The sequence below is a fragment of the Crinia signifera genome, chromosome 11 (assembly GCF_055691185.1).
Source record: "Crinia signifera chromosome 11, ASM5569118v1, whole genome shotgun sequence".
NCBI classification, from domain to species: domain Eukaryota; kingdom Metazoa; phylum Chordata; class Amphibia; order Anura; family Myobatrachidae; genus Crinia; species Crinia signifera.
In genome coordinates, this window is record NC_139227.1 from 67,808,023 (window position 1) to 67,833,903 (window position 25,881).

At 42.0% G+C, this 25,881-nt stretch overlaps 1 protein-coding gene across 1 annotated transcript in view; it reads left to right on the forward strand.

Moving 5' to 3' along the window:
* LRP5 (LDL receptor related protein 5) overlaps positions 1-25,881 on the forward strand; it is a 168,265-nt gene that overhangs the window by 55,076 nt on the left and 87,308 nt on the right. Inside the window, exons 4-7 of the mRNA XM_083164802.1 lie at positions 950-1,146; positions 6,251-6,382; positions 12,424-12,820; positions 13,713-13,884. Of these exons, the coding sequence (XP_083020928.1) occupies positions 950-1,146; positions 6,251-6,382; positions 12,424-12,820; positions 13,713-13,884 (898 nt within the window). The remainder of the gene's footprint in view (positions 1-949; positions 1,147-6,250; positions 6,383-12,423; positions 12,821-13,712; positions 13,885-25,881) is intronic.

Sequence of the window (25,881 nt, forward strand, 5' to 3'; positions counted from 1 at the left end):
TGTCGGAGGAGGGGGAACGCTGGCGCCATGAACATTGCTGCGGGGATCGTGATGGATGTTTGCCAGCCCGGAGGAGGGTAAGTATAAAGCACCACACACACTATCAACACACATTTCACCCACTAACACAATCCTATCCACGTCATACCCCAGTATCCACATGGGCGTGGAGTTAACTTTATAAAGTGTGGCGAGCGCAGCGAGCCCCGCTTCGGTCTCGGTGGCTCGCTGCGATCGCCACACTTTATAAAATTAACTCCACGCCCACCTGGATACTGGTGGTATGACGTGGATAGTGGGGATATGAACCATTGTGTATTAGCATACAGATGGGGTAGGTCTCATCTTTGGCAGGGAATGGCGCTGGCGTCGCCAGCCGCCATCCCCCGCCAGCGCCATGGAGATGTCGAGAAGGGGACGCGCGCGCACATCCCCTTCCGACGGTGCTACCATCGGTTCCCCCGGGTCCCCGCCGGCTTGCCAGCGGTAACCCGGGGTCCCCGCCGCCTGCCCGCACCCCCCCCCCCCTAACCCTGTCCGTCTCCCTGAGGCGGAGACGGACAGGATTTCCATCGCGCTGGCCACAGAGACTGAGTCTCAGTATATTCGCCGGCGAGGCGCCTGGCGGGTCGCCAGGAAGTCCCCTTTGGCGACCCGCCAGCAAGGATGGGGCCTACCCCATCTGTAGCTCCTGAACAAGTTATGTAGTTTACATAGCCAGCATAGTGGTGTATTGGTATTCTCCATACACCACTACGCAAACTACATAATGGGCGCCCTGCTAATAGACACATGTACCGAAATGTGTTACATAGGCAAATAACACGTGCTGGCCAGTATACAGGTTACTATGCTACTTTAGTATACAATACTGTTTTTGTATATGTACAGTATGTGTTTCATGTCTGAGATTCTGGCTGGTAATGTTTTTTTATTGTGCTGCATGCAGGCAGAAGGTTGTTGAAGGAAGTCTCACACATCCATTTGCTCTGACCCTTGCTGGAGATACCTTGTATTGGACAGACTGGCAGACTCGCTCTATACATGCCTGCAACAAATGTACTGGTGAGAAACGGCGGGAGATCCTCAGCGCACTTTATTCTCCAATGGACATACAAGTGTTTAGTCAGGAGCGGCAGCCACATTGTGAGTGTTGAGTTTTTCCTGTTTTGTTATTTTTCTAATTCTGTTTTTAGAAATAAACATTAATGTGTTTTAGCCACATTCTGATATGTTCTTCATAATCGATCATTAGAAGGAAACTATGGGCTTTGTTCTCGATCATTCGCTCCCCCAAATGTTTTGCTCATGCGCATATGCTGGGTTTGAGCTGGCACAGCAAACTGCTAGTTCCCCGTCCCGTTCACACCCACCAGTGTAGGTGGGGCAGCGACGAGGGGACGCGCCCATTGGAATGCCCAGCATTTCATGGGTTGTTCCCATTAAACCGCTGGGCGTTCCCATGGAAATTAGGCAGTTACATGGCTGATGGGTGTCGGCTGCCCACCCTGTTCCTGTACAAGCAACATGCAACGCTATGACACCAGAGTGTCTCTGTTTTTCGTGTACGTTCCAAATCATTCGATGGTCTGCAACCATCTAATGACTTGTCCCCCGCACCCAAGGCTGCGAATGGATGTTTATCATTCAATAATGTTAAAAAAGTGGTATTTTCAGTGCCATTATAAAAAACATGCTCGTAAAATCCATATTATTATTATTATTATATTTTTTTTTTTACTGATTTTATATAAGTGGATTAATGCCAAAGCAAGACCGAACTTTGTTAGTCACAAAATGAAAATTTTTTTTTTCTTTTTAAGTTCGTTTTCTTGTAATCTCAATAAATAAAGCACTTTTTTGCGCTATTTTGGGTCAATTTACTTTTTTCTGAAAAATTGAATAGGAATGCTTATTTAGGTACTTGTGCATTATCTGGGCGCCTAAGATTTCCATCGTACGACATAGTTTTGGTTGTATCGCATGCGAACCAATTGCATGCGATGCGGCCAAATTGGACCCGATTTTTAATTGTACAGGCACCCTGATGGGTGATTACTATGTTAAATGCACCCCCATTGTTAACGCCACCCCCACTATCAACGCCCACCCGAAGCGTGGCGAGCGCAGCTGTACACGTCCTCAGACCTTTTTATACCCCCACTATTCACATCGGCATGGAGTTGATTTTAGATAGTGTGGCGAGCCCGAAGCGTGGCGAGCGCACGCGGATTACTTCACATGTAATCCGCATCCCCTCGTGGGGCTCGCTGCGCATGCCACGCTTCGGGCTCGGTGGCTCGCTGCGCTCACCACACTATCTAAAATCAACTCCACCCCGACATGGATAGTGGGGGTATGAAAAGGTCGGAGGACGCGTACCGACGCCGCTCTCTGCACTCGCCACACTTCGGGTGGGCGTTGATAGTGGGGGTGGCGTTAACAATGGGGGTGCATTTAACATAGTAATCACCCATCAGGGTGGCTGTACAATTTAATATCGCATCGCATGCCATTTGTAATGGCATGCGATGCAATATTTTATCGCACAGTGCGGGTCTGTGCGCCTGGAAATTGGGTCCCATCGCATACCTGAATTAGTGGTATGCGATGCGATGGGCGCCCAGATAATACACCAGTACCCTTATTTCTCTTTATAAGGCAAAGACAAACTACAGAGAAAGCATAAATAACTGACGGTATACCAACCAATACAGTAAATGAGGGACAGTAACAATGTTCATAACATTGAGCATTGATATTGTTCAGAAAGTCAACAAACTATTGACTTCACAATGTTGACATCTGAAATGTTACCATACAAAATGTTGACTTAATTGATGCCAACGATAAAGCCTCAATGGTAGGGTTAGCGTTAGTCTGCAGGTGAGGTCAGGGTTAGACTGTACTGTGGGGAGTTACGGTTAGGCACTAGGGTGAGGTTGGTTAGAGTAATGCACTACGGGAATGGTTAGGAATAGAGAGAAATACTAACTGGAACACTCCAGCATCAGAGGTCCATGCAGAAAGGGTCTCCTTTAGCACCACCGTGACCCAGAGGAAGAAACTGGAGCCACTGCTGTTGCCAGGAGAAGAAGCCACTAAAATAGCAGGGATGTTTTTCGACCGTTCATATCAATGTTATCGGTCACGTTTGACTCTGTCGACATCCTCATGTTACCCTGATGTCTGTTGACATGAGGATTGTCATCAAGTCATGCCACACCCATTGGAATATGATCAGCCCAAAGTGCTAAAAGGGGCTTTGCAGCGAAGAGGTTGAGATTGGTATGCAGTCCCGTTTGAAATTAAACGAATAGTCATTTTTGTACGTTGGCGTTTTGAACGACTGTCGCGCTGCAGCAAGACAGCCTCTTACCAAGCCTATGCAAAGTGTCTTACAGGCGATACGCCTCCTGTCGATATTTGGCCTGTAAGGCACGATGTGGGTGTTGCGAAGTCACCTAGTACGATACTGGCGTGGACGTGGGATAGAGACCCACACTGACTTACACAATGCAGCCAATCTCTGAGCACGAATCCTTCACCCACCATCCTGCTGTTGTCGATGGTGATGTCTCACCTGAAGGACTTCAATGAGGAACACCGCAATTGTGTAAGAGAAAGGCTCCATTATTGTTGTCCATGATAACAAAGTTTGGTTGTAGTTAAAAACGCAACTTCCCTACAAAAAAGTTGACAAATCAGCAGACTGCAAAATGCTGTGATCTCCCTGAAGCAGGGGTGGTGAACCTCAGGCCTGGGGGCCATATACGGCAGCCGGTCTGAGTGGCCCTCCCACCCTTCCGGCGGCTTTGTCGGGAGTCAAGTACTGGGGAATTCTCGCGAGAGGTCGGTAGTTCTCACGAGATTCCTCTTAATCAACAGCAGCCGGAGACTGTCAGTCCTATTCAGTGGCAGCAGCTGGAGAAATTTGTAAGAGAAATTTTTACATATGGCCCCCGAAGGCTTTTTTCCCCATTCAAATGGCCCTTGGCACAAAAAAGGTTCCCCACCCCTGCTGAAGTATCAAAACAGGAGTGAGGCGTGAAACAGAGGTTTATGGGGGGAAAAAAAACATGAACTGGCTAAAACAAACAACAATGCATCATGGGGTAATCTGCCCAATCATGGAAACAAGACACAAATGGAAATATTATTGGATAAACCATAAAAGGGCTCCCAAAAGGAATATGAACCTCCCTCTTCAAAAAAAAGGGCAGGATACATAGGAGACTCATAAATACATGATATAAGCACATGAACATCAAAATGTACTGCTCCATTTGCTAAAGTACCCTTGTCACGACAATCAAAACTGTCTAGATGAAATGGATATAAGTGTTTGTTAGTGGTTGTAAACATTGCATAGGTTTGTGAATATATAGTTCGAGGACAAATCAGCTCGGGTAGTCGCCAAAACAACATTTCCACGTGCGAGAGAAACGCAAATAAGAAACTGTCGATGTCTAAATGACAGTGGTGAAAACATTACATTGAATAGGCGAAAGCAAAATGACAACGTTAACAGGCGAAACAACTAAATCTATCGGCACAAAAAAAAACTTTGGTAGGGATTGCATACCCCCCTAAGGCTCATTTTCTGTTTGCATCAGTTCGGATCATGGCAGCAACAGCACAAAATTTCCCTGTTCTATCATTTTAAACAATCCCCATACAATTTGCCTGGATGTTACAGTATATCTCCATTTATGTGGAAGAAGAGTTGAATGAACTTGCATTGTCCGCCTATAGAATACAGTTGAATTGTAATCCCTTTTATAGTTGTATACAGACATACCCTGTCCACATCTGTGTGAGAGAATGGTTTCCAAGAGCATTGTGATCATTCCTTGGGCTGTCTCGCAACCCAGTAAAGGGGGGAATCAAACATTCTCCCTGTCATCTAATTGGCTGAGAGTCACCAGAGCTCAATTTGGCCATTTAGCAAAAAGTCTTCTTGCTTAAAGGAAAAAAAAAAGCTGCAATTTCTTCCTTTTGAATAGTTTTAAATGAAATGGCAGAAAATTTGCTTAAAGAAAGAAGTGATGTGCTTTATTAATCTGCATTATGTAGTTCCTGGCACGGTGAATTTGTGCATTCCATGCCAAATAATCACACAAAGAAAGCTGTTTTCAACCCGACTATTTCAGATTTTTATGAAATTTATTAGGATGATAGATGACCTAGTTACTTTTAATATGTAAACCGTTTTAGCCCTCAGTGATAGTGTTCATGCAACATTGTTGCAAACATGACAAACCATGCAAAAATGTATGCTTGCAAGCAAACATAATACCCCTTTCACATCGCACTTTTAAACTGGTAAATTGCCGATTTTTTTTTTATTTTAAAACGTTTAAGCCTGCACTGTGAATGCACCAGAGCCGATTTACCGTTTAAAGTTAACTGGTATTTCGAACCGTGTAAAAAGCAGAGTCCTACACGGTTCCTTGCCGTTTTTTGAGCAATGTGAATGTGTACAATGTGTCTGAAACGGTATTTCAGGCAAACAACACAAGCTACAGAGCAGTGATAGGCTGTCCCCTTTAAAATGACAGGCAATGTTGACACTCTGGCTTGAAACGTGTTCGGGTTGAAACGGTTTGACTGCTATGTTGAATGAGACTTAACCGGTATTTAAAACGGTAATCTGCGGCAATGTTAAGGCTCTGACCCGTTTTAATTACCGTTTTAAAATACCGTTTTTTAAAACGTGTCGGCGATGTGAAAGGGGTATAACTGTTTCTATTGTAGTAGAATTTTCATGTTGGTCTTGTTTTGAAGCTAAGGTTCTGTAGTTTTCACAAAAAATAGTTTTGGATTTAAATATTGACTTCTACATTTCAAGGTCACGTGACCTTTTAACCTTGAATATCTAAAAGAAAATGTAGGTTTCATTTTTTATTTTTTTTGTACATTTTAAGTATGTTATACAGATAAATACAAGCTCTCTTGTTGGTGTAAGTATAATTGTAATAATAAGTGCAATATTAGTGCTTTAACGATTACCAGTTTATCTGAAGTTGTTAGTACTTTTCCCTATACTGACAACCTTTCTTACTTATGCCCTCCACAACATTGTATTGTATAATGAAACTTTGTAAACTTTCAATTTAGATATCTAAATAATAATGTATTTTCTTGTTACCTTACTTAAATTTAGCCAGCCTATCTAATAACCTCACTATATAATTTGCCTGTACTTTCTGTACATTTATGTCATTTTTACTGTTTTTTTTTTTTAAAGTCAACACTCCATGCAACGATGATAATGGTGGCTGCTCACATCTGTGCCTGCTTTCCCCACGCGACCCATTTTACAGCTGTGCATGTCCTACAGGGGTACAGCTGACCGAGGACGGCAAATCCTGCAAAATAGGTAAAAACAAAAAAATATGTACTGTATAGTGCTGTTTGACTTGTTACAGTTTACTTTTTAATAAATGACTCCATTATCATTAGGGCAGAGAACGTAGACCTTGCTAGCCTTCTTTAAAAAAAAAACATTTCTCTGGATGTCTTGGCTGTTAAGAGCAGAGGTTAGAAAACACAACGTGGTCCTTTTTGCTGCATGCTTTGAAAGTCCCCCCTAAACTGTTTTGCTGTATGGTCGCTTTGCCTTTTTTCTTTCTGTTGTCTTAAAACTTGGGCCTCTCGGTGCAGGAAAGGGGTTGATGAGCTGTCAGATTATGTGGGTGCAAAAATGAAACAACAGCCTGCATTTCCATTTCTCTTTAGAGAGCCCAGGGTCACTGGAAGATGTGATGCCACATGTCCACGAGCAGTAAACATTTGCTTTAGAAATCAGACCGCTAATTTTTAGGCTGAGTCCATCAAGACTTTTTGATTAAGGACATAAGCTGCTCATTTACAAATGAACAGCTTCAGTGCGGAATGGGAAAAGTTGCAGCCATTTGTCAGTCTATATAATTGCTCCTAAGCAGTGCTTTTCACTTCCACAGTTGTCTATGGCTGCCTTCTTAGAATTTACGGGCGTACATGTCAGAGTGAAGGTTTTTGTCTAGCACAATTTATGCATTCCTACTATGAAGCAAATGAGGGCTTTTTCTCCATTCCTTTGTTTCTAAATCGTAAATTGGAGACTAGAGTGACATTTTCGAAAAGCGCTTAAACTTGCAGGTTGCACTTTTCTCACAGTGTTTTTCCATCTTTCTACATTCCGATAGCATCAGATCGGGAGCGCGTTGAAGGCCTGTTTTGGAGGCATTTTCTGACCTCTGACCCTTTTGTCGTGCTCTATATGAAGGCAAAAACCATGAGTTTTACTGTGCATATAGCACAACGGTTTATGTTTTACTGAAGCAGTCATTGAGGTACAGCATAAAGGTACATTTTAGTTAATTAGTCAGCATCAAAGCAACACACTTCAACCTCAATTTTTCAGTTCCTTTGTTCACCACAATGGGCAATAAATTACCCATAATTATTTACGTTTTCTCTGTCCTGTGTTTTTTTTTTTGCCATTTATTTCTTAATAAACTAATATGTTGCTGCTTAAGGTGCCCATACACGTTACAATTATTGTATACAGCATCTCATCTCATATCGGTTTTGCGATGAGATCTAGTATAAAAATGTGCAGCACATACTTTTTGTACTAGATCTAATCGCAAAACTGAGATGCAATATTGTATACAATAATTGTAATGTGTATGGGCACCTTTACTCCTGCTTGATTGGAAAAGCTGCTGGGTACTTATGTACTTTCACGGCTCCCATTGCATGCCATATGTAGTGGCATGCGATGGGATGCGATTTTTGCAGTTTTTAAGCATTTTTTTTAAAAATCGCATGCTATCGCATTGCATGCGATTTTTAACAGAAATGCATCGAAATGCATTGAAATTAGTATCAAACATGTTCAATGGCCCCCAAATTTAATTTTTCAGGCTGTACCACCCCCACTATCAACGCAAACCCGAAGCGTGGCGAGCCTGCGTGGGGCGGCGGTACGCGTCCTACGACCTTTTCATACCCCCACTATCCACGGGGGTAGTTTTTCATACCCCCACTATCCACGTCGGCGTGGAGTTGAGAATAGAAAGTGTGGCGAGCGCAGCGAGCCACCGAGCCTGAGTGATCTGTGCTTGACTGAAATGAATCACTAAGCACAGATATTTAGTCACCCCAATTGTAAGGGGCATAATTTAAGTATCAAGTTATAGCATGTTTGTGCAATATGAACTCCTATTCAGACTTTCTGATCTTATTGATAATAGGTCTAAAGGTTCATACACACTGGGCGATTTATGCCCAGCTTGTATGGACAGCAGTGATCGCGATCATCGCTGGGGGGAAAGCCGCTCAGTGCATATACACTGAGCAGCTTTCCCCCTGCCCGGTGCCGTCATCGTGGGGAGGACAACTTTCCATATAGCAGCGCTGAAATCTGCTCATCTGCTGGTAATACCAGCAGATGAACGGCTTTCCCAGTGATGATGCATCACTGCTCATTGCCGGGCCGTGCACACTAGGCGGCTGGAGAGGTAGCGCCATGTATTTTGCACTAGATTGCATTGCATCTAGTTAAAAATGCTTGTTATGGGTGAAAGCACTGTGCATTTTGAACTAGATGTGATGGCACGGGCAGCGCATTCTTTATGTGCTGTGCGATGGGATGTGCACAGCAGCACGCATCTCATCGCACCGCTCTGTGTATGGACACCTTAAGAAAATCATTATTTAAACAATAGAATACCAAAGACATCTATATGTGCTGCCCATTGTAACCTATACATAAATTATGGGTCTATCTATGTAAGTGTCTGTTCGGACTAATACTGAGAACCGCTGGAGGAATGTAGATTTGTTTTCACTATTTTATAGATCATTTGATGAGGAAGGTCTAGGTGTATGAAATACTAATCGAAGACCAAAGGGAGCTGCACAGTGATGATTTTAGTAAAGCTGGGTACACCCCATTCGATGTTAGTTAAAGATATGCATGATAATGATATCAAGAATATTATCATGCATATAGTCTAGTCTGCATACCCACAATATTATTAACTACTGCGGGCCGTTACCGATGTCCCTCATCATCCAAATATAGTCAGCGACTGCATATATGGCGGGGGTCCCGGTGATGTCATTAAACAATATCGCTAATGCTATCATTTAGTATTTAAACACTAGTCCGTTTTGGCGACACCGCCAAACGATCCCAAATGAAAAGTGACAATTTCAGTAAAAGAAAAATGGTAGTGCTCTACGCTGCTCACAATGGCTAAGAGTGGTACTGCATCAGCTAGCAGAAGAAATGGAAAGAAGCAACACTTTAGATAAATAATGATATATTTATGACACTCTCCATCCCATAACTAGTACCTTAACCGCAGTTAAAGAAAAAGCCGCATCAACTACATCTCTGGCAGTATTACCCCTTTTATACCAAAAACGCTGGGTCGCACCCGGGTTTTTGATCCCTGCTTCAAGCCGGGTGCGACCCAGCGTTTGCTCCATTTACACCGCCCACAGCCCCCCGCTTGGAGAGAACGTCCTCTCCAAGCGCCGATCGCCGGGACCCGTACCTGCACTAGGGGCAAGCCCAGCACTAAGGTAATCTGCTGGGCTGCCCCCGTGCAACCTCCCCCCCCCCCCTTCCGCCAGCTGTCGTCCGGAAGGTGAATGGATGCCGCACACATTCATCCATTCACCTCCTCCGCTAATCTACTTGCTATAAAATAGTTACACACTGACTGTTACAAATAAGCTTTTGTTTCATCAACTGTGGATGTTAGCCACGTGCTCTAACTCCATATGCCACAAGCACTAGGACACTTCATATTTGCTATATTATATGGGATTTTTTGCCTACATCAGTTCTACAAATAAAGTTATGAGGATTTAAAGATCAGAGTGGCGGTCCATGCCTCAGCTAGTGGCGGTCCGTCCTTACCCCAGATAACTTGGCAGCTGATAAGTATGATGGGTGGGATGATGAGGATTATGCTGCTATGTACATATATATGTAAAGATAACCTTCCTGCTAATAGTTTCCCTATGGCACATTTCTGCCTCTTGCGTCAGATTATGGGCAGTCATTGTTTTATTTCTGCCTTTAGTTTGGTTACTTATATTAAACTTCTAAAGTGTAACAGGGTTTCGTGGAATTGTTTAGTTTGCATTTCTTGTACAAGGAATGTAGGGAGTGTGTGTTGTCTCGGTTAAAACAATATACACTGTTAATAGGCAGCACTTGGAAAAATAATTAATCTCTATTGTAGTTGTGTATATTTGTCTCTATTCCATCTGAGGGAAACTGTAAAATATTCCAAAACTGGGTATGAGAACCACATTTTAATGGTTGATCCCCCTATTGAGCTGCCTGGTGGGTGAGCTGCGCTTGCCACGCAGTGGACCCGGTGTCTCGCTACGCTTGGCACACATTTTATTCTCACTCTATGGATGACGTGGACACACACAAAGGGACAAAGTGCGGGGATTTCGGCGTCGAGATTTTGACCACCGGGATTTCAACTGCATCCCCTATATACTCGTGTATCATTGACATATTCAAATTGTTAAATAAGTGACGACAAGACATGTTATTGTGACCAGTTTTATTTAGCAATACTTTATTGATTTCACATGTAACTATTGAAATGCTCATCTCTTTTCATATGTATACTTTGTATGTGTAAAATTCAGTGCTATTGCTTCAATAAAAAAATAAAAAATAACTTCCAAAACTGGAATGTACAACCCCATTTATTTTATTATTTACTCATATTTTTTTTTTGCTGCAAGTAATGAAAATGTCGCCTGCTACTGCATATCGCTAGCAGACGGTGGCCAGCTGTTTATACGGAGAGTCCAACTGGCACATGCCACATCCTAGCTCTGAATCTATCTACACATGATTGTAGCCCCCCCCCCCCCGCACACGCCCACACACGCGCACACACACACACACTCCTGTAGTGTGACATGGGTTTGCAGAAGTGAAAAAGAACACCTTTTTAGCATTTACTCAGTGGGGCTGATGTAGAGTTGTCATTACTGCCGTATTGCGTTTATGTTGCGAAATCGGTATATCAGAAACCAGCTGCTATGGCGGTGCTAATAACCGTTAACTTATAATAATTCTACACATACATACATACGTACGATAAATTGTGGTATATTTCACTGATAATCGGGATTCCGACAGTCATTACTCAGACGTCGGAATCCCGACTGCACAGCGGGGGAAGCGCAATGAAGCCCCTTGCGGGCTTGCTGCGTTCGCCACCTATTTTATTCTCCCTCTATGGGGGTCATGGACCCCCACGAGGGAGCAGTCAGGATTCCGACGTTGGAGTAATGACTGTCGTAATCCCGACTGTCGGGGAGCCGTCTGGCACCCAATGTATTTTATGCAATCCTGTTCCCCGGGAGCCGCTGGGTGAGATTGCGGGGTATCTCATGTGAGGCACTGGATGTGATACCTCAGACTAGTGGATGGGGGGGCCTTAAGACTTTAATTTTGAATATGTATAGCAATATACTTGAATGTAAATTCATAGTCTCCCAGTCTTCTGTAAAAGGGAATGCAGTTCTAATCCAGACGGTCGGAATCCTGGCGTTCAAAATCCCGACCGACGAAATCCCGACACTTTCTCCCTCTATGGGTGTCCATGACTAATCCACGTCGCCCCCCCCCCCCCCCCCCCCCCCCCCCCCTTTGTTGGGATTTTGAATCAAACCCTGTAAAAGTCCCTGATAAATGTGACTGAGCAGACACTGACTCAAATGCTAACTTATGCTGGTTTCCCAAACCAGATAGTGCATGCGATACCACCTAAGTCTGCTGTTGTAACCACATGAAAAATGGGGCTATAATGTTGTTCTGCCACTTGCCTGTAGTTCTGAATATGTGTGTCAATATGTGGACATAAAATAGACACTATGATGAGAATTCTATTTCACATGGGATTTTGCTAAGGGCAACCAATACTATCTATTATCTTCTAGATCAGGGCTGGGCAACACCGGCCCTCCAGATGTTGATGAACTACACATCCCAGCATGCCTTGCATCAGTTTCAGCATGGCCACATAGCAAAACTAATGCAAAGCATCCTGGGATGTGTAGTTCATTAACATCTGGAGGGCCGTTGTTGCCCAGCCCTGTTCTAGATGGTGCTAAATAAATAAGTAGATTCTGGTTGCCCATAGCTACATCCCATGTAAATTAATTCCCATGTAATATTTTTTTTCTTCAATATAATTTGTTACTCTATTGGTACTTTTAATGTCACAATAATAGAAATTGTGACAATATTTTAACAGAGCTTTCACTTTTAACACCATTTCTACAATTCTAATAATTGTATTTGTATATAATTCTTTCTCCAACCACAATGCTTTAGCAATAATGATTTATTGGACAATGAAATACATTGCTTGGTCATTTTAGGTGCTGACGATGTATTGCTGCTAGCAAGGAGGACAGATCTACGAAGAATCTCATTGGACATGCCAGATTTTACTGATATTGTATTACAGATAGATGACATCAAGCATGCTATTGCAATTGATTATGACCCAGTGGAAGGATACATCTATTGGACTGATGACGAGGTCAGAGCAATACGTCGTGCTTATCTCGATGGATCAGCTGCACAGACCTTAGTCACCACCGAGGTCCAGCACCCAGATGGCATTGCTGTTGACTGGGTGGCTCGAAATCTTTACTGGACTGACACTGGGACTGACCGAATAGAAGTCACCCGACTTAATGGAACCTCCAGGAAAATTTTGATATCTGAAAACCTGGATGAACCAAGGGCCATAGTACTGAACCCTCTGACAGGGTAAGTGGAAGTTTGTACTTAGAACTAAATGTTTGTGAAAGCCATCTCTTGTATGTGAACCTTTTTTTTTTGGTGATGTCACACCAGCGCTTCCAGTTCTAAAAGCGTTATAGTGCTCAAGCTCTTTAGTTTTGCCCTTCGAGTTGGGAACCACCATCTCCTGTGTTAAACTGAAAACTGCTTACAGTCTGTAGAGACCAGTTCCAATGTGACATGACCTATTAGTTCCACATTCACTTCAATGAACTAACCTGAAAGCAAGGGGGTAACTCGGAAACCTGTGATTTGTGTCTGTGTGTTACAGTACTCTTAAAATGTGTTACTGATTGAAATTTTAAAGCATTATCTCACTAATCCATTTTGTTACTAAGTTAATGGGGTATATTTAATGCCACCTGGCAGTGCTGATTGCTCGCTGTCACAGCTTGCGGGTCAGTATTCAACTGAAACACACACACCCCCCGCCGTTATCACCTCGCTGGGGTTTTACAGAGAGGTGGAAACAGCATGTGCAGCCTCCAAAATGGCAAGGCTCGTGGCTAAATGCAGCGAGCTCCCTGCATTAGCGTCAAACCTCACCGTTCGGGGGATCCACGCCATCCTCTGACAGCGAAGATTCCCCCGAACTGTTTAAAAGGGAAAGCAGCGTGTGTGTGTGTGTGTGTGTGTGTGTGTGTGTGTGTGTGTGGGGGGGGGAGGGGGTTAACCAGTGAGGATCCCCGAAAACAAGCCACTCTTCCCCCAGACACCCTCTCGTTGGCGGCTATGAAAACCGCCTAATGTATAGTGTTTATGTAATACATTAGATTTATTAAATTTTTCTTCAGTAAGAGCAACACAGGCATTTAAATGGATTCCCAGATTTTCTATTTTTCTCTTTCTCTATGCCTAGCTTTATGTACTGGACGGATTGGGGAGAAAAGCCAAAGATTGAGTCTGCTTATTTGGATGGATCTGAAAGGATTGTTCTGGTGAACTCATCCCTGGGCTGGCCTAACGGATTAGCATTGGATCTTCAAGACGGCAAACTGTATTGGGGAGATGCTAAAATGGACAAAATAGAGGTAGGTACAGTGACTATCTCTGTGCTAGTATTGTCAGACAATGCTCCACTTGCTATGTACTACGACAATGACCTTCATTTCGTCATTTGAAATTATTTCCATTGCAGCACTTCTAAGCTAGATGAATTCATATCTCTTTAGCATGTTTATGCTTGTATCCGCAGTAGAAAAACCACCTTGTATTTTACCTAAATAATAAAGGCCTCTGGCTGCAACATGGGCAGTTGGTGATTGATACCATGTTTGTAGTGAATTTGGCCTGCAAAGGGTGCAAGATCGTTGCTGGCGTTTAAACACAGTTGGAACGGCACCTCGCACCCATCTCAATGATTAGGATCCACTATCTCAACTCTTCTTTTATTGCAAAATGCACCAGATAAAGTGTAAGAATTATTCCACATTTTATTTTATGTAGCATTTAGAGTTGCCATATATCCCTACAGCATGGACCGTGGAGCTGTATGTTTGGGGTAATGTGCTGCTGATATTCTATTATTGCTGTCAGTGGTTGACATAGAACAGTGATGTGTGTGGGTGGTAGCTTAGGCCGGGAACTGTTTTGCAGCTTCTGTCCAATTTCCATGTCAAACTGTAGTACACTTCTGACCCCGACATGTAATCTTGAAATGCGTAGCCTGCTTACTGGAAGTTCAAGTGCATGTGAGATGTTCCTGCTGTTTAATGCTTAGTGTTTTGGGTCTGCAGTTTACTGTGGATCAGTAGACTAGGAGGGATGCGGTCGTTAGGTTGGCATAGGAAAGGTTGACAATCCCTACGTCGACACCAGAAGGTCGACAGTTTGTTTATTTTTTTTGCCACCACTGTGGTTCCAGAGCAGGCTGTAGTACATGCCCTACCATCCACTAGGGCATGGAGGGGGAATAGAAAAGTGTGCAGAGCGTAGAGAACGATGCGAGGGGCTGCCATACACTAAGTGTCCAGAACTAGATGTCTAGATCTAGACGCCAAAATAACAACGTGTCGACCGTCTGCATTCTCGACCTTCCGCTAGTCCACATAAGGACCCTGTCGAACTTCGGCCTGTCAGCCTAAGCAGGCATGTCCAAACTGTGGCCCTCCAGCTGTTGTGAAACTACACATCCCAGCATGCCCTGCCAAAGTTTTAGCATTCCCTAATAGCAAAACTCTGGCAAGGCATGATGGGACTTGTAGTTTCACAACAGCTGGAGGGCCATAGTTTGGACATGTCTGGCCTAAGGAGTGTCGACCTAATGATCCATACCTGACTAGGATATAGTTGGGTTGTTGCATTTTGTTATGAAAACATTTCAAGAGTATTTAGTTGTGTTATGAATCATGAAATAAATCTATGCGAAGGCCGAAGCTTGAGTGCTATTTAGGTCTTCGAGCACCCTCATTCAGTGTACAGTGCTCTCCGTTTCAGAGTACACTGTGTCATGTATCAGCGGTTAGTGATATTTAAAAGGGCTATATTTCACAGGTACATTGTTCATATGAAATAATTGCTGCTTGTTCCAAATTAGTCCTGCATAATTTCTGTTCTGAAATGACAAAGATTAATTTATACTAAGAGGAACACTAGCAATTGTTGATACTGGTTGCATTCAAAGTATCTCTCATAAAATAAACTAGGAATTTTAATTAATTAAAAAAACAAAAAACATTTAAGCATGTTTAGAATTAATTACTCCAAGAGTTCACGGTGTCGCAATGGTGCTTTTCATACATCACATTACGTAACTTGCCTGTCCTGCTTCACTGAGCTGGTTGTGTTTCATAAAATGAAGCAGCAACATACAAGTGACCTCCGAATAAGACCATATTGTACCAAATTTGTCGCAAACCTTTTTCTTTAAGTTTTTCAAACCACAAAACAAGCAGGGATATGAAAACCGTACATAAGCATTTCAGTACTTTTAAACCTTTTTATTTATTCATTTTTGAAGCAATCAGTTTACCACCGCTTACATGTTGTACAGGTGTCATACATCCTTTTATAACATTTATATATTTCTTCAATACCATATTGGGATACCAGGATTCAGCATTAACATCTTCTGGTCTCCTAGTATGTGGTCCAGTCCCCTACATAATTTAACCTCCTCCTCCCTTTCATTGCTATCAATTAACGAATAGGGTCTTCTTGTAATACTATTCTTGTTTCGTACCAATTTGTTGCTTAGAAGCATTTTCTCAGTTGTATCCTTATTGTTATGGGTTGAGGTTTCAAATCGGTCCTTGACCCTTTTTTCTTTTTGAAGCGTTGCCTCCACCCACTCCATTCGAACTAAATAGAATAATTTTTCTTTAAACAATTTCACTGTGGGAGCTGACCTGTCTATCCCCATGTGGAGTATACATTTGCTTGCTGATGATATAGCTAGCAACAATTTTTTGGGGGGCCTTTCACAATCTTAATTTATTTCCCTATTAACTACAAAATTGCCCATTCTGGGGTTATTGGGAAGGGATTAGCTAATAAATTGATGGCAAATTGCCATACTTCGGGCCAAATTTTTTTGATGTAACAAAAGATAGCCCCATATTAAACCACCTTTTGGGAGCTAAATATGTTTGCTGAAAAATATTGTAAAACATTTCTGTATACATTATAGCAGGTATAATTCTAACTGATTCCTCAAGTGTTTGAAAAAATGAGATATTGTGTGTGGAGAATACACCATACTTTTCTGCAGCCAAAATATATGTTAGGGGTTTGCCTGTAGTTCTTTCTGTGAGGTGTTCCACTCGATTTATGCCTAGTTGTATCCAAATCTTAAAGAGGGAGCCCTGCTTTGGTTTCCTTAAACTCCAGGTTTTGTATATATGTTAAAAACTGTGATTTGTGTGCTTTTAATGGAAGCCTTTATCGGAATATAAACAATAGCCTTCTCGTTGACGTTAATATTGGGTTATTTATTATGTCTTAAGGTGCATAAACACTGTACAATTTTTTTGACCAATTTCGTCCACTTCGGCCATTCTTAAAATGGTCAAAATATCTTTCAGTGGGACTGTGACAAACGATGAATGATGATGCGCATACCCACCAGTTGTTCATCAAGACTGTTCGTCGACTGTGCATGCAGCTCAATTTGGATATCTTTCAAAAAGAGCCTATAAACTGTAGCTAGATCTTTCATTTTTCGTCTGTCAATATCTTCGTCAACATATTTCGTCCAGGACACTGGGTTGAAGGGAAATGTCTTTCAACGAAATTGGTCAAAATAATTGAAAAGTGTGTATGCACATTTTTCTTAATGTAGAAAATTGATCAAACGTGTGTCTCCCAATAGCCCTTGCTCCAATGTTGTATTTGTGTAGACTTCTGTCTGCTGTATCCAATCTCTAAGATGTCTTCGAACCGCCGCTTGGTTGGACCATGTCACATTGGGTAAATTAAATCCTCCATTATTTCTCCTTTGTTGCATTTTAATTAGGCTAATTCTTGCCTTCTTATCTTTCCAAATAAAGTCACAAAAAAGCTTATTTATTTCCAGCATGTGTCTCTGTGTCAGTATTGGAGGGGGTATAATATTCTTGGTAGTGATATCATTCTTAGTAGATTGACTCTACCCATGTATGATAGATTTAGAGGTTTCCATTCCCATATTTCCTTTCTTAATTGATTTATAGCATTATTAATATTTTTTGAGTGTAAGAGCAGTATATCTTTTGGGAGATAAACCCCAAGATACACTAATACCCCTTTAGCCCACTTTAGTTTCATCTCTTGAGCCCATTTAGGTTTAGTACGTTTAGACTCAAGGGACATTGCTATTAATTTCTCAAAATCCTGGTTGACTGACGTTTTTTTTTTTTTGAGGGGTTTTAGTGATACTTCCAGATTTGCTATATATAGAAGTAGGTCATCTGCAAAAGTGGATATTTTAATAATTTGTGATCCTATACAAATACACTTCAGCCTTGGCCAGGCTTGTATTTTTCGTATCATAGGGTCTACAATTACATTAAAGAGGAGTGGGGAAAGGGGGCATCCCTGTCGCGTCCCTCTGGACATCTCTATTTGTTTGCTTTTATTTCCATTTATCAAGAGGGATGTTATAGGTTAAACATTTCTAACAACTTCTCTAAAGTCCATACCAAAACCCCTCCATCGTACCCCCACTAGACCGTATCGAACGCGTTTTGGCGTCTAGGTTCATGCGGTTCTCATTTTGTCGGGCGGTCGATGTTATTGCAACTTCTGGTAATATATAAAGGCTATCCCAAAATCTAAACCAGTGTCCATCTCTTCACGTATTTCAGAAACTCTTAACTTTACTTTTCTACTGGCTCCTTCACACAACTACAGGACTTCTTTCAGGCTGCACCCACTCTGTGGAATACTCTCCCGTGCACAACCAAACGTTTCTTCTAGCCTCCAAACCTTCAATCGGCCCTTGAAAACATTCCTCTTCAGAAAAAGATTTTACATTTCATATTTTCTATTTCGCACATCCCACTGACCTCTGGCAAACATTGCTGTGTGACTGGATCATATAGGCCACCAAGGACATGCTACCTTTGCAATTTACCCTGCCTAATTTGCAGTAATATGTTGTACCTATCCTCAGGTATCAATATTTATTTACCTAAAGGTTGTAAGCTTGTGAGCAGAGCCCTCGTCTCTGTCATTACCCTGTCTTGTTAAGTTACACTATTGTTCCCAGTTCTAGAGCACAACAGGGTTTATAATTTGCTCTGAATTCAGCCATATACTTTATATTGCACTTACAAACCTAGAAATGGAATTATTCACAAGTTCTCTGCCAGTTTGTACCAACCAGCGGCTATGGGTCATAGGATCGACAGTATGAAGGTTGACATTCGTTTGGTCAATCACTAAAGGTCAACCGGGCTTAACTCGACACATGAAATAGGTCAACAGGGTCGGAAGATCACAGGCCTAAGGTCAACACAAGCATTAGGCCAATAATGAGAAGGTCGACAGTTTAAAAGGTCGACATGAGGTTTTTGGGCCGAATGAAGATGTAATTTGACATGGGCACTTTTATCAGTGTGCCGTGTCCCCTTGCACGGCTCTCTGCCCTCGCCATGCTTCGGGCACAGTGCCTCACTGCGCTCGGCACACTATTCTATTCTCCCTTCATGCCCTTAGTGGATGGTAGGTCGACCTAAGGCCTGACTATGTTGTCCTAATGCAGGCATTCCCAACCACGGTCCTCAGGGCACACCAACAGTGCAGGTTTTAGTGATATCCAGGCTTCAGCACAGATGGTTTAATCAGAATCCCTCAGGTACTAATTAAGTCACCTGTGCTCAAGCCTGGATATCTACAAAACCTGCACTTTTGGTGTTCCTTGAGGACCGTGGTTGGGAATGCCTGTCCTAATGTATGTCTGCTTTCATAATGTCGACCTAGCGACCATCTCCCAAACCAGCAATATCCCAAAGATTGAAGGGTTACGTTTCAACCAGACCTCAAAAGCCATTTGTATACTTGCACAGATACAGCCAGAAATGCAACTCCATATACTCAGCATACAGACTGCTGGTTTTAATTAATTTAGGGAGGAGCTTCCAGCCTAATTGGAACCATGTAACGGCATTTATGTCCATTACATATATGTATACTGTACATAACACCAGTGTAACAAGAATACTTCTTATCCCCAAACCAATACAAAGCACTAGTACGCTTGCTGAGTATCCTGCCGTTTGAAATTGTCTCTGGTAAATGAGGGGAATATATACAGAAGAAAAAAGGTGGATATAGTAAGAAACGTTTTGAGTGGAGCTAGCGGAATGCATGATAAAACGTCATGGTATTTTTGGATGTCCTCGTGATTTAAAGAATGCAAGAAATCCTCGAAACTCCATTACCTTTGATTCTGTTAAAGCAGCAGTGGAAGTAGTGAGAAGTCTCTCGGCAGATGTTTTGTCTGCACCACTTTTAAAGCTGCTTGTCTCTGCAGTTGTTGTGGGACTGCAAATCCCAGCATGTTCTTATTTGTATTTCTACAATGTATAAGAAGCATGCCGTGCTGTTCCATTTGATGCTTTTTAAAGTCAAATACGCAAATAATGGAGTGCAAGCCTGTGAATGAAAGAGCGGTAAAGGAGGTCTATTGTCATCTGTAATAGAGTGGGAGGAAAATGTGTTCTTCTGGTAATATTTCACATGTAGTAACCAGAAATCTTCCCATCTGCAGAGTTAAGCTGGAACACAAAGAGCTCAGTCACTGCACTAGCAGCCATTTGGCAAGACTTGTCAGACGTTTGCGTGACAGCAGCCTATAGGGTTTTCTCCTGTAAATTTGGCCCCCTATGGCAACATTGTTCCCTGCGTCTAAATGCTTTGCTTGTCTATTTGGCAGGCAGTTGGGGAAAATGAATCCACTTCTTCAACATATGGTTTTATACTTTGTGGGTGAAGATTTATCGGGCTGTATGTTAATTGGCAGAGATTCATGTTCACACAAACGCTGTGTGAAAAAGATGCAAGATCACGTTTGTGCTTTGAGGAACTTTAATGGACAAACTGTAGATTAGTGAGGATTACAAGAGTCCAGCAGAGAGGGAAGCAAAGAGCTGGCGATAAGCACGTGCTCCATTATGTTACCCAAGTTCTATCTCCCAGAACAGGCTTCCTCAATGCTCACCTTTCATTGATGAGCATGATCGTACTATCTCTTGTTATTACACTGGATTTAGCAAAAGTGCCACTCACGAGAGGCTTCTTCTAAGTGAATGTAATCACAATTTTGTTCCGACATTCACCCGCTCAATTAAATTAGTGATGCCGTTAGTGATGTCGGCCAAGTGCTGCAAGGAAGGGGGTTGTTTTTGACTAGAGACACATGTTTCCCCAGCACACCAAGGGGCATTAGTGATCACATTTAATTATGTAATACTTTTGATTTATTATATATATATATATATATATATATATATATATATATATATATATATATATATATATATATATATATATATATATATATATATATATTTGCAAAAATATGCAAAGCCACCAGACTGGAGGTCCCTTCACTGCATGGTAACGGTACCCACTCTGTCTTCTGTAAAGCTGGCCATACACTAGTGCCGATACAAGATACCGAAGTATCTGACTGCGAAATTGGGTATCATATTCGATCTTGCCACCTGGGAAGCTGCCAGGTGGGTCAAAGAGATCGTATGTGACTTTTCCCCTCGGAGAAATCACGTTGTGTATGGGGGACATAAGGCTACATGGTGAAAGCCAGCTTACCTGCAGTCACTCCTACGCACTCCTGTGTGTATTTCTTCCTAAAATGTACACATTTTTGGACGGTATAGACGGTGTAATGGTTAGCATTACTGCCTCACAGCACTGAGGTCATGGGTTCGATTCCCACCATGGCCCTAACTGTGCAGAGTTTGTATATTCTCCCCGTAATTGCGTGGGTTTACTCCGGGTACTCCTGTTTCCTCCCACAATCCAAAAATATACTGGTAGGTTATTTGGCTCCAAACAATTGAACACTAAAATGTCTGTGTGTACGTGTACATGTGGTAGGGAATACAGATTGAAAGCTCCACTGGGGCAGGGACTGATGTGAATGTTCAAATATTCTCTGTAAAGCGCTGCAGAATATGTGTGCTATATAAGAAACAGTTAATAATAAATAAATTATACGTTTGTCTTTTTATCTTTTTTATACATTAGATAACCTACTCTACAAAGATGTTTTTTTCTGTAGTGTTTTTTTTTTTTTATGTTGAGCTGTAATTGCAGCAAGCAGGGATAAATGTGTCCATTGAGGGACAGAGGAGGAATTCCTTTAAGAAGATCAGATAACCCATAAAGGGTCATGAGCTTGCCTTTCACAATGTCAAAATAATTTTGACACCACTATGATGACATTTGTTGTAATGTTGACATTCTGTAAAATTCTGAAATTTTTTGAATGTCACGTTTGGGTTAGGCAACAGGATAGATGCTTTAGGCCTGGGGTAGCCAACCCTAGTCCTCGAGAGCTACCAACAGTGCATGTTTTGCAGGTCTCCTCACAGAATCACAAGTGAGCTAATTAGCTCCATCTGTGGATCTTTTAAAATGTGTCAGTGATTAATGAGTGCAGCTGTGCAGCAGCTAGGTTGTCTGGAAAATGTGAACTGTTGGTAGCTCTCGAGGGCTAGGGTTGGCTACCACTGCTTTAGGCTAAAGGAAGCGCTCCAGGTGGGGTAGATGTAACATGTGCAGATAGTTACATTTGGGTGGGGTGTATTGAAATTGAAATCTAGATTGCAGTGTAAAAATAATGCAGTCACCACCTGCGCCGTTGTCTTTGTCTTATATGTTATTGTTTAAATATGGAATTGTATTTTTAGAGGTTTGTATGTATTGTTTTTGTATTTGCAGAAAAAAAACTGAATAAAAAAAAAAAAAAAAAAATAATGCAGTCAGTATTTACCCTGCACAGAAACAAAATAACTCACACAAATCTAACACTCTCTGCACATTTTACATCTGCCCCACCTGCAGTGAACATGGTTTTGCCCATTTTCCAAACAAATTTGTACTGCGATCAGATCTGAATAAAGGCCTAGGGGAGAAGTATGGATTAGGACTAGGGGTAAAACACCCAACAGAACACCACATGTTTTAGCCAGAACTCATGACTGCCAGAAACCGCTGTTGGCAAATGTTCTATCATGATGATATTACAGCAGCGTCAATATGGTGATATTGTTTTATGTGGACCTAGTATACTATACACCTGTGAAAAATTATTTGAAAGTACGCTGAATAGTTTGGCAATAATTTCAAATGAATATTAATATACTACATAGTAGCATGGTCTTGTGTTGTCTCATTTGTGCTTCTTGGAATTCAAATATATAAATTAGTTTTTGTATTTCTTTTATTGAGTAAACATAACAGATGGGTAGAAGTATAATGAACAAACTTGTCAATGCACCAGTATAAATACAGTGTATGCACTGTATTTTCCTGTGGTACCACCTATATAGTTACTGTATCGGCGGCCACAGGAATCGCTCCAGTGTGTACCCTGCATAACCATCCTAATTTTAAAGATATCATGGTTCAGCGCAGATGGTCAAATTAAATTGACTGATGAACTAATTAACTCACTTGTGATCAAGCATGGATATACATAACCCTGGACTGTTAAGGTGCCTTGAAGACATCGTTTGGGAACCTTTGGATTAAGATATAGAAGACACTGGCTGTGTAGATGCAGGTTGCCCCCTCTTGCCTGGTTTGCATTTCTTTTTTAGTAAAACATGGTGACACCCCTTCAGAACCCTTTCCAGTGGCGGCTCTTACTATAATAAAGGAGGGGGGTTGCCGCAATGCGGGCCCTTCACTGCCGCTGTCATCGCTGTCCCTAGCCACGGGGCCAGCGCATGCGCTGTACCTTCATACATACTGCGCATGCGCTGGCCCAAGCCTCCATGGGCTGCCTTTGCAGCAGCCCCGGGAGGCTTGATTGCGTCCTGGGTTCCGGCGCATGCGCAGTATGGTCTGCGATACTGCGCATGCACAGAACCAGTTTTGGGGGCTGCTGCGCATTTGTGCAGAGGCATCCTGGAGGGAGGGAGGGAACACCTCCCGATGGGATGCCTTGAGTGACTGGCAGGTCAGACTTCCAATAGGAAGTCACTGCACATCACAGTGAAGCCAGTGCAGTCTCACAGACTGCATCTGGCTTCACTTTAGGCAGAGACCGTGGCGGATTTTACCTGGGGGGGCTGCAGCCCTGCAGCCCATAGGTAAAAACCGCCACTGACCCTGTCTGTATTGATCGCTGGGTAGTTTTACTTTGCGCTGTAAACTTGTCATCCAGTACATGAGCTTCTTAAATCTGAGCTTTATTGAAGACACTGTAACCTCACTAAATTCTATTTATTGCATTTATGTTCTTGTGTTGCTGATGCATGTGCATAATACTGAATATCTCATTAAGATTACTATTAAGCAATGCTAATCTTTGAGTCCTATATACTGTTAAAGTGCAAATCATTGGCTATTTGGAATAAAATATCTCGTGTTACCTGCAGATGAATGCAGTCTCTGCTGAGCGGAAAAATTTGTAGAGTTTTTGTTAAACTCTACATACGAAATACACAATGTTTCAAGCAATTTACTATGTGTGTAATGGTGAACAGTAACATGATTGAGGAGTTTTCTCCTGTGGGAAAATCCAGTTTATCCTAATCCAGGAACAGACTTTGCCTTTACTGTGCAATAAAAGAATAATAGAGATTCAGCTAGTACTCATTAACGCCCCCCTCTCCCTGCCATCTGTACTCTTCACCAGCACAAGTGGCTTTCACTTCAATTTCATTCTGACAAGGACTTTCTTCCTCTATTCAGGAGGGCCCTTCAAAGGCAACTTCTGTAAATGGCTTTCTATGTAATTTACCCTCTTTTCTCTACACTTGACCTGCCTAAAACATGTCATCTGATGGTAAAAGTTTCAAATGTGCACCCTCTGCCAGACTGCAAGGGCAGCCGTAACCTGCAGAGGTCTTCTGCTGCAAGAGTGGCCTGCCTTGCTACTGATGCTCTAGAATCTAGAGTCTAGATGAACAGCAGAGTTTTGCTATATGAATAAATGTGTATAGCCAAAATCTGCACCTCCTCCAAAAAGTGGTAAATAACAAAACAAACAAAGAAACGGAGAAAATAGCATGGTTAAATTACCACTATTAACTATATCATCGATTGTCCGCTCCAAAGTGCCAACAACTCGTATTGTTTCTGTATGTCTCTTAACCGTGACTGTTGGGAAGATTGCACACATTTTAGAAGGCGCACATTGGAGATGAAAGTGGGGATCTTTCTCTGCCCTCAGTTATGAATATGCATTCATATGTACATCTAGAAACTGGTAGCATGCTTGTGCTAGAACTAGTTAATTTGCTTGGGTCTGTTGTTGATGTTGTTCGTTTACAAATATACTTGATATGTGATATATTTTATTCTTTTATGGACATTCTAGATTGAAATCTAGTTATATCGGATTGTCTGACATTGGGGGTTATTCTAGTCCATTCTTTCTGACAAAATCCTTCTTAGATGGACAAAACCATGTGCACTGCGGGTGGGGCAGATGTAACTTGTGCAGAGAGAATTAGATTTGGGTGGGGTTTTTCTTCAAAGTGAGATCTATATTGAAGTGTAAAATCATGCAGTCAGTATGTTCCCTGCACAGAAACAAAATAACTCACCCAAATCTAATTCTCTTTGCACATGTTACATCTGCCCCCCTGCAGTGCACATGGTTTTGTCCATCTAAGAAGGATTTTGTCAGAAAGAATGAACTAGAATAAACCCCATTATGACAGTGTTCCCTTTCAGATGCATCCAGTGGGTTTAAACCATAAATTTAGACATTGTAGTGGTTTGCTAAAAGAATTTAGACTGTAAGGAGTAAACTCAATTAGCCATGGTAGTTTACCGCACAGACTTTTTCTTTGACATCATCATAAATGATATAAAAAGCAGCTTATCACTCCTTTGATTCACTTTATTGAATTGCAAATTCATAAAAATAGGAGAAATCTTGCTCTCAAAACCAGAGAAAAGTGTAGGAGAAAATGGGGGAATCTAATATAGGAAAACTGTTAGTCTATTAGTAGTGATTGTAAATGGGTTTGGCATCAAATAGCTTATACAGTATGTATGTTCTGGTAATTCTAATTCTAAGAGATTCTAAAACTATGGCAAGGCATGCTAGGATTTGTAGTTTCACAACAGCTGGAAGGCCGCAGGTTTGATATGCCTGATCTACAATGACTTGCAGGGCAGACATAAGTTCAGTGTCAAAAAATGTTGTTCATGGGATAACCTGGAAGCAAGGTGCAGTGTAAATAGGATACAGGAGCCAGGAAATAACAGGATCAAAGCCCTGGCTTCAACTTTAAGATGAAGTCAGATTCTGCCACTGGGGAAGAGACTGATGTGAATGTTCAAATATGCTCTGCAAAGCGCTGCGGAATATGTTTGCGCTATATAAGAAGCGGTTAATAAACAAA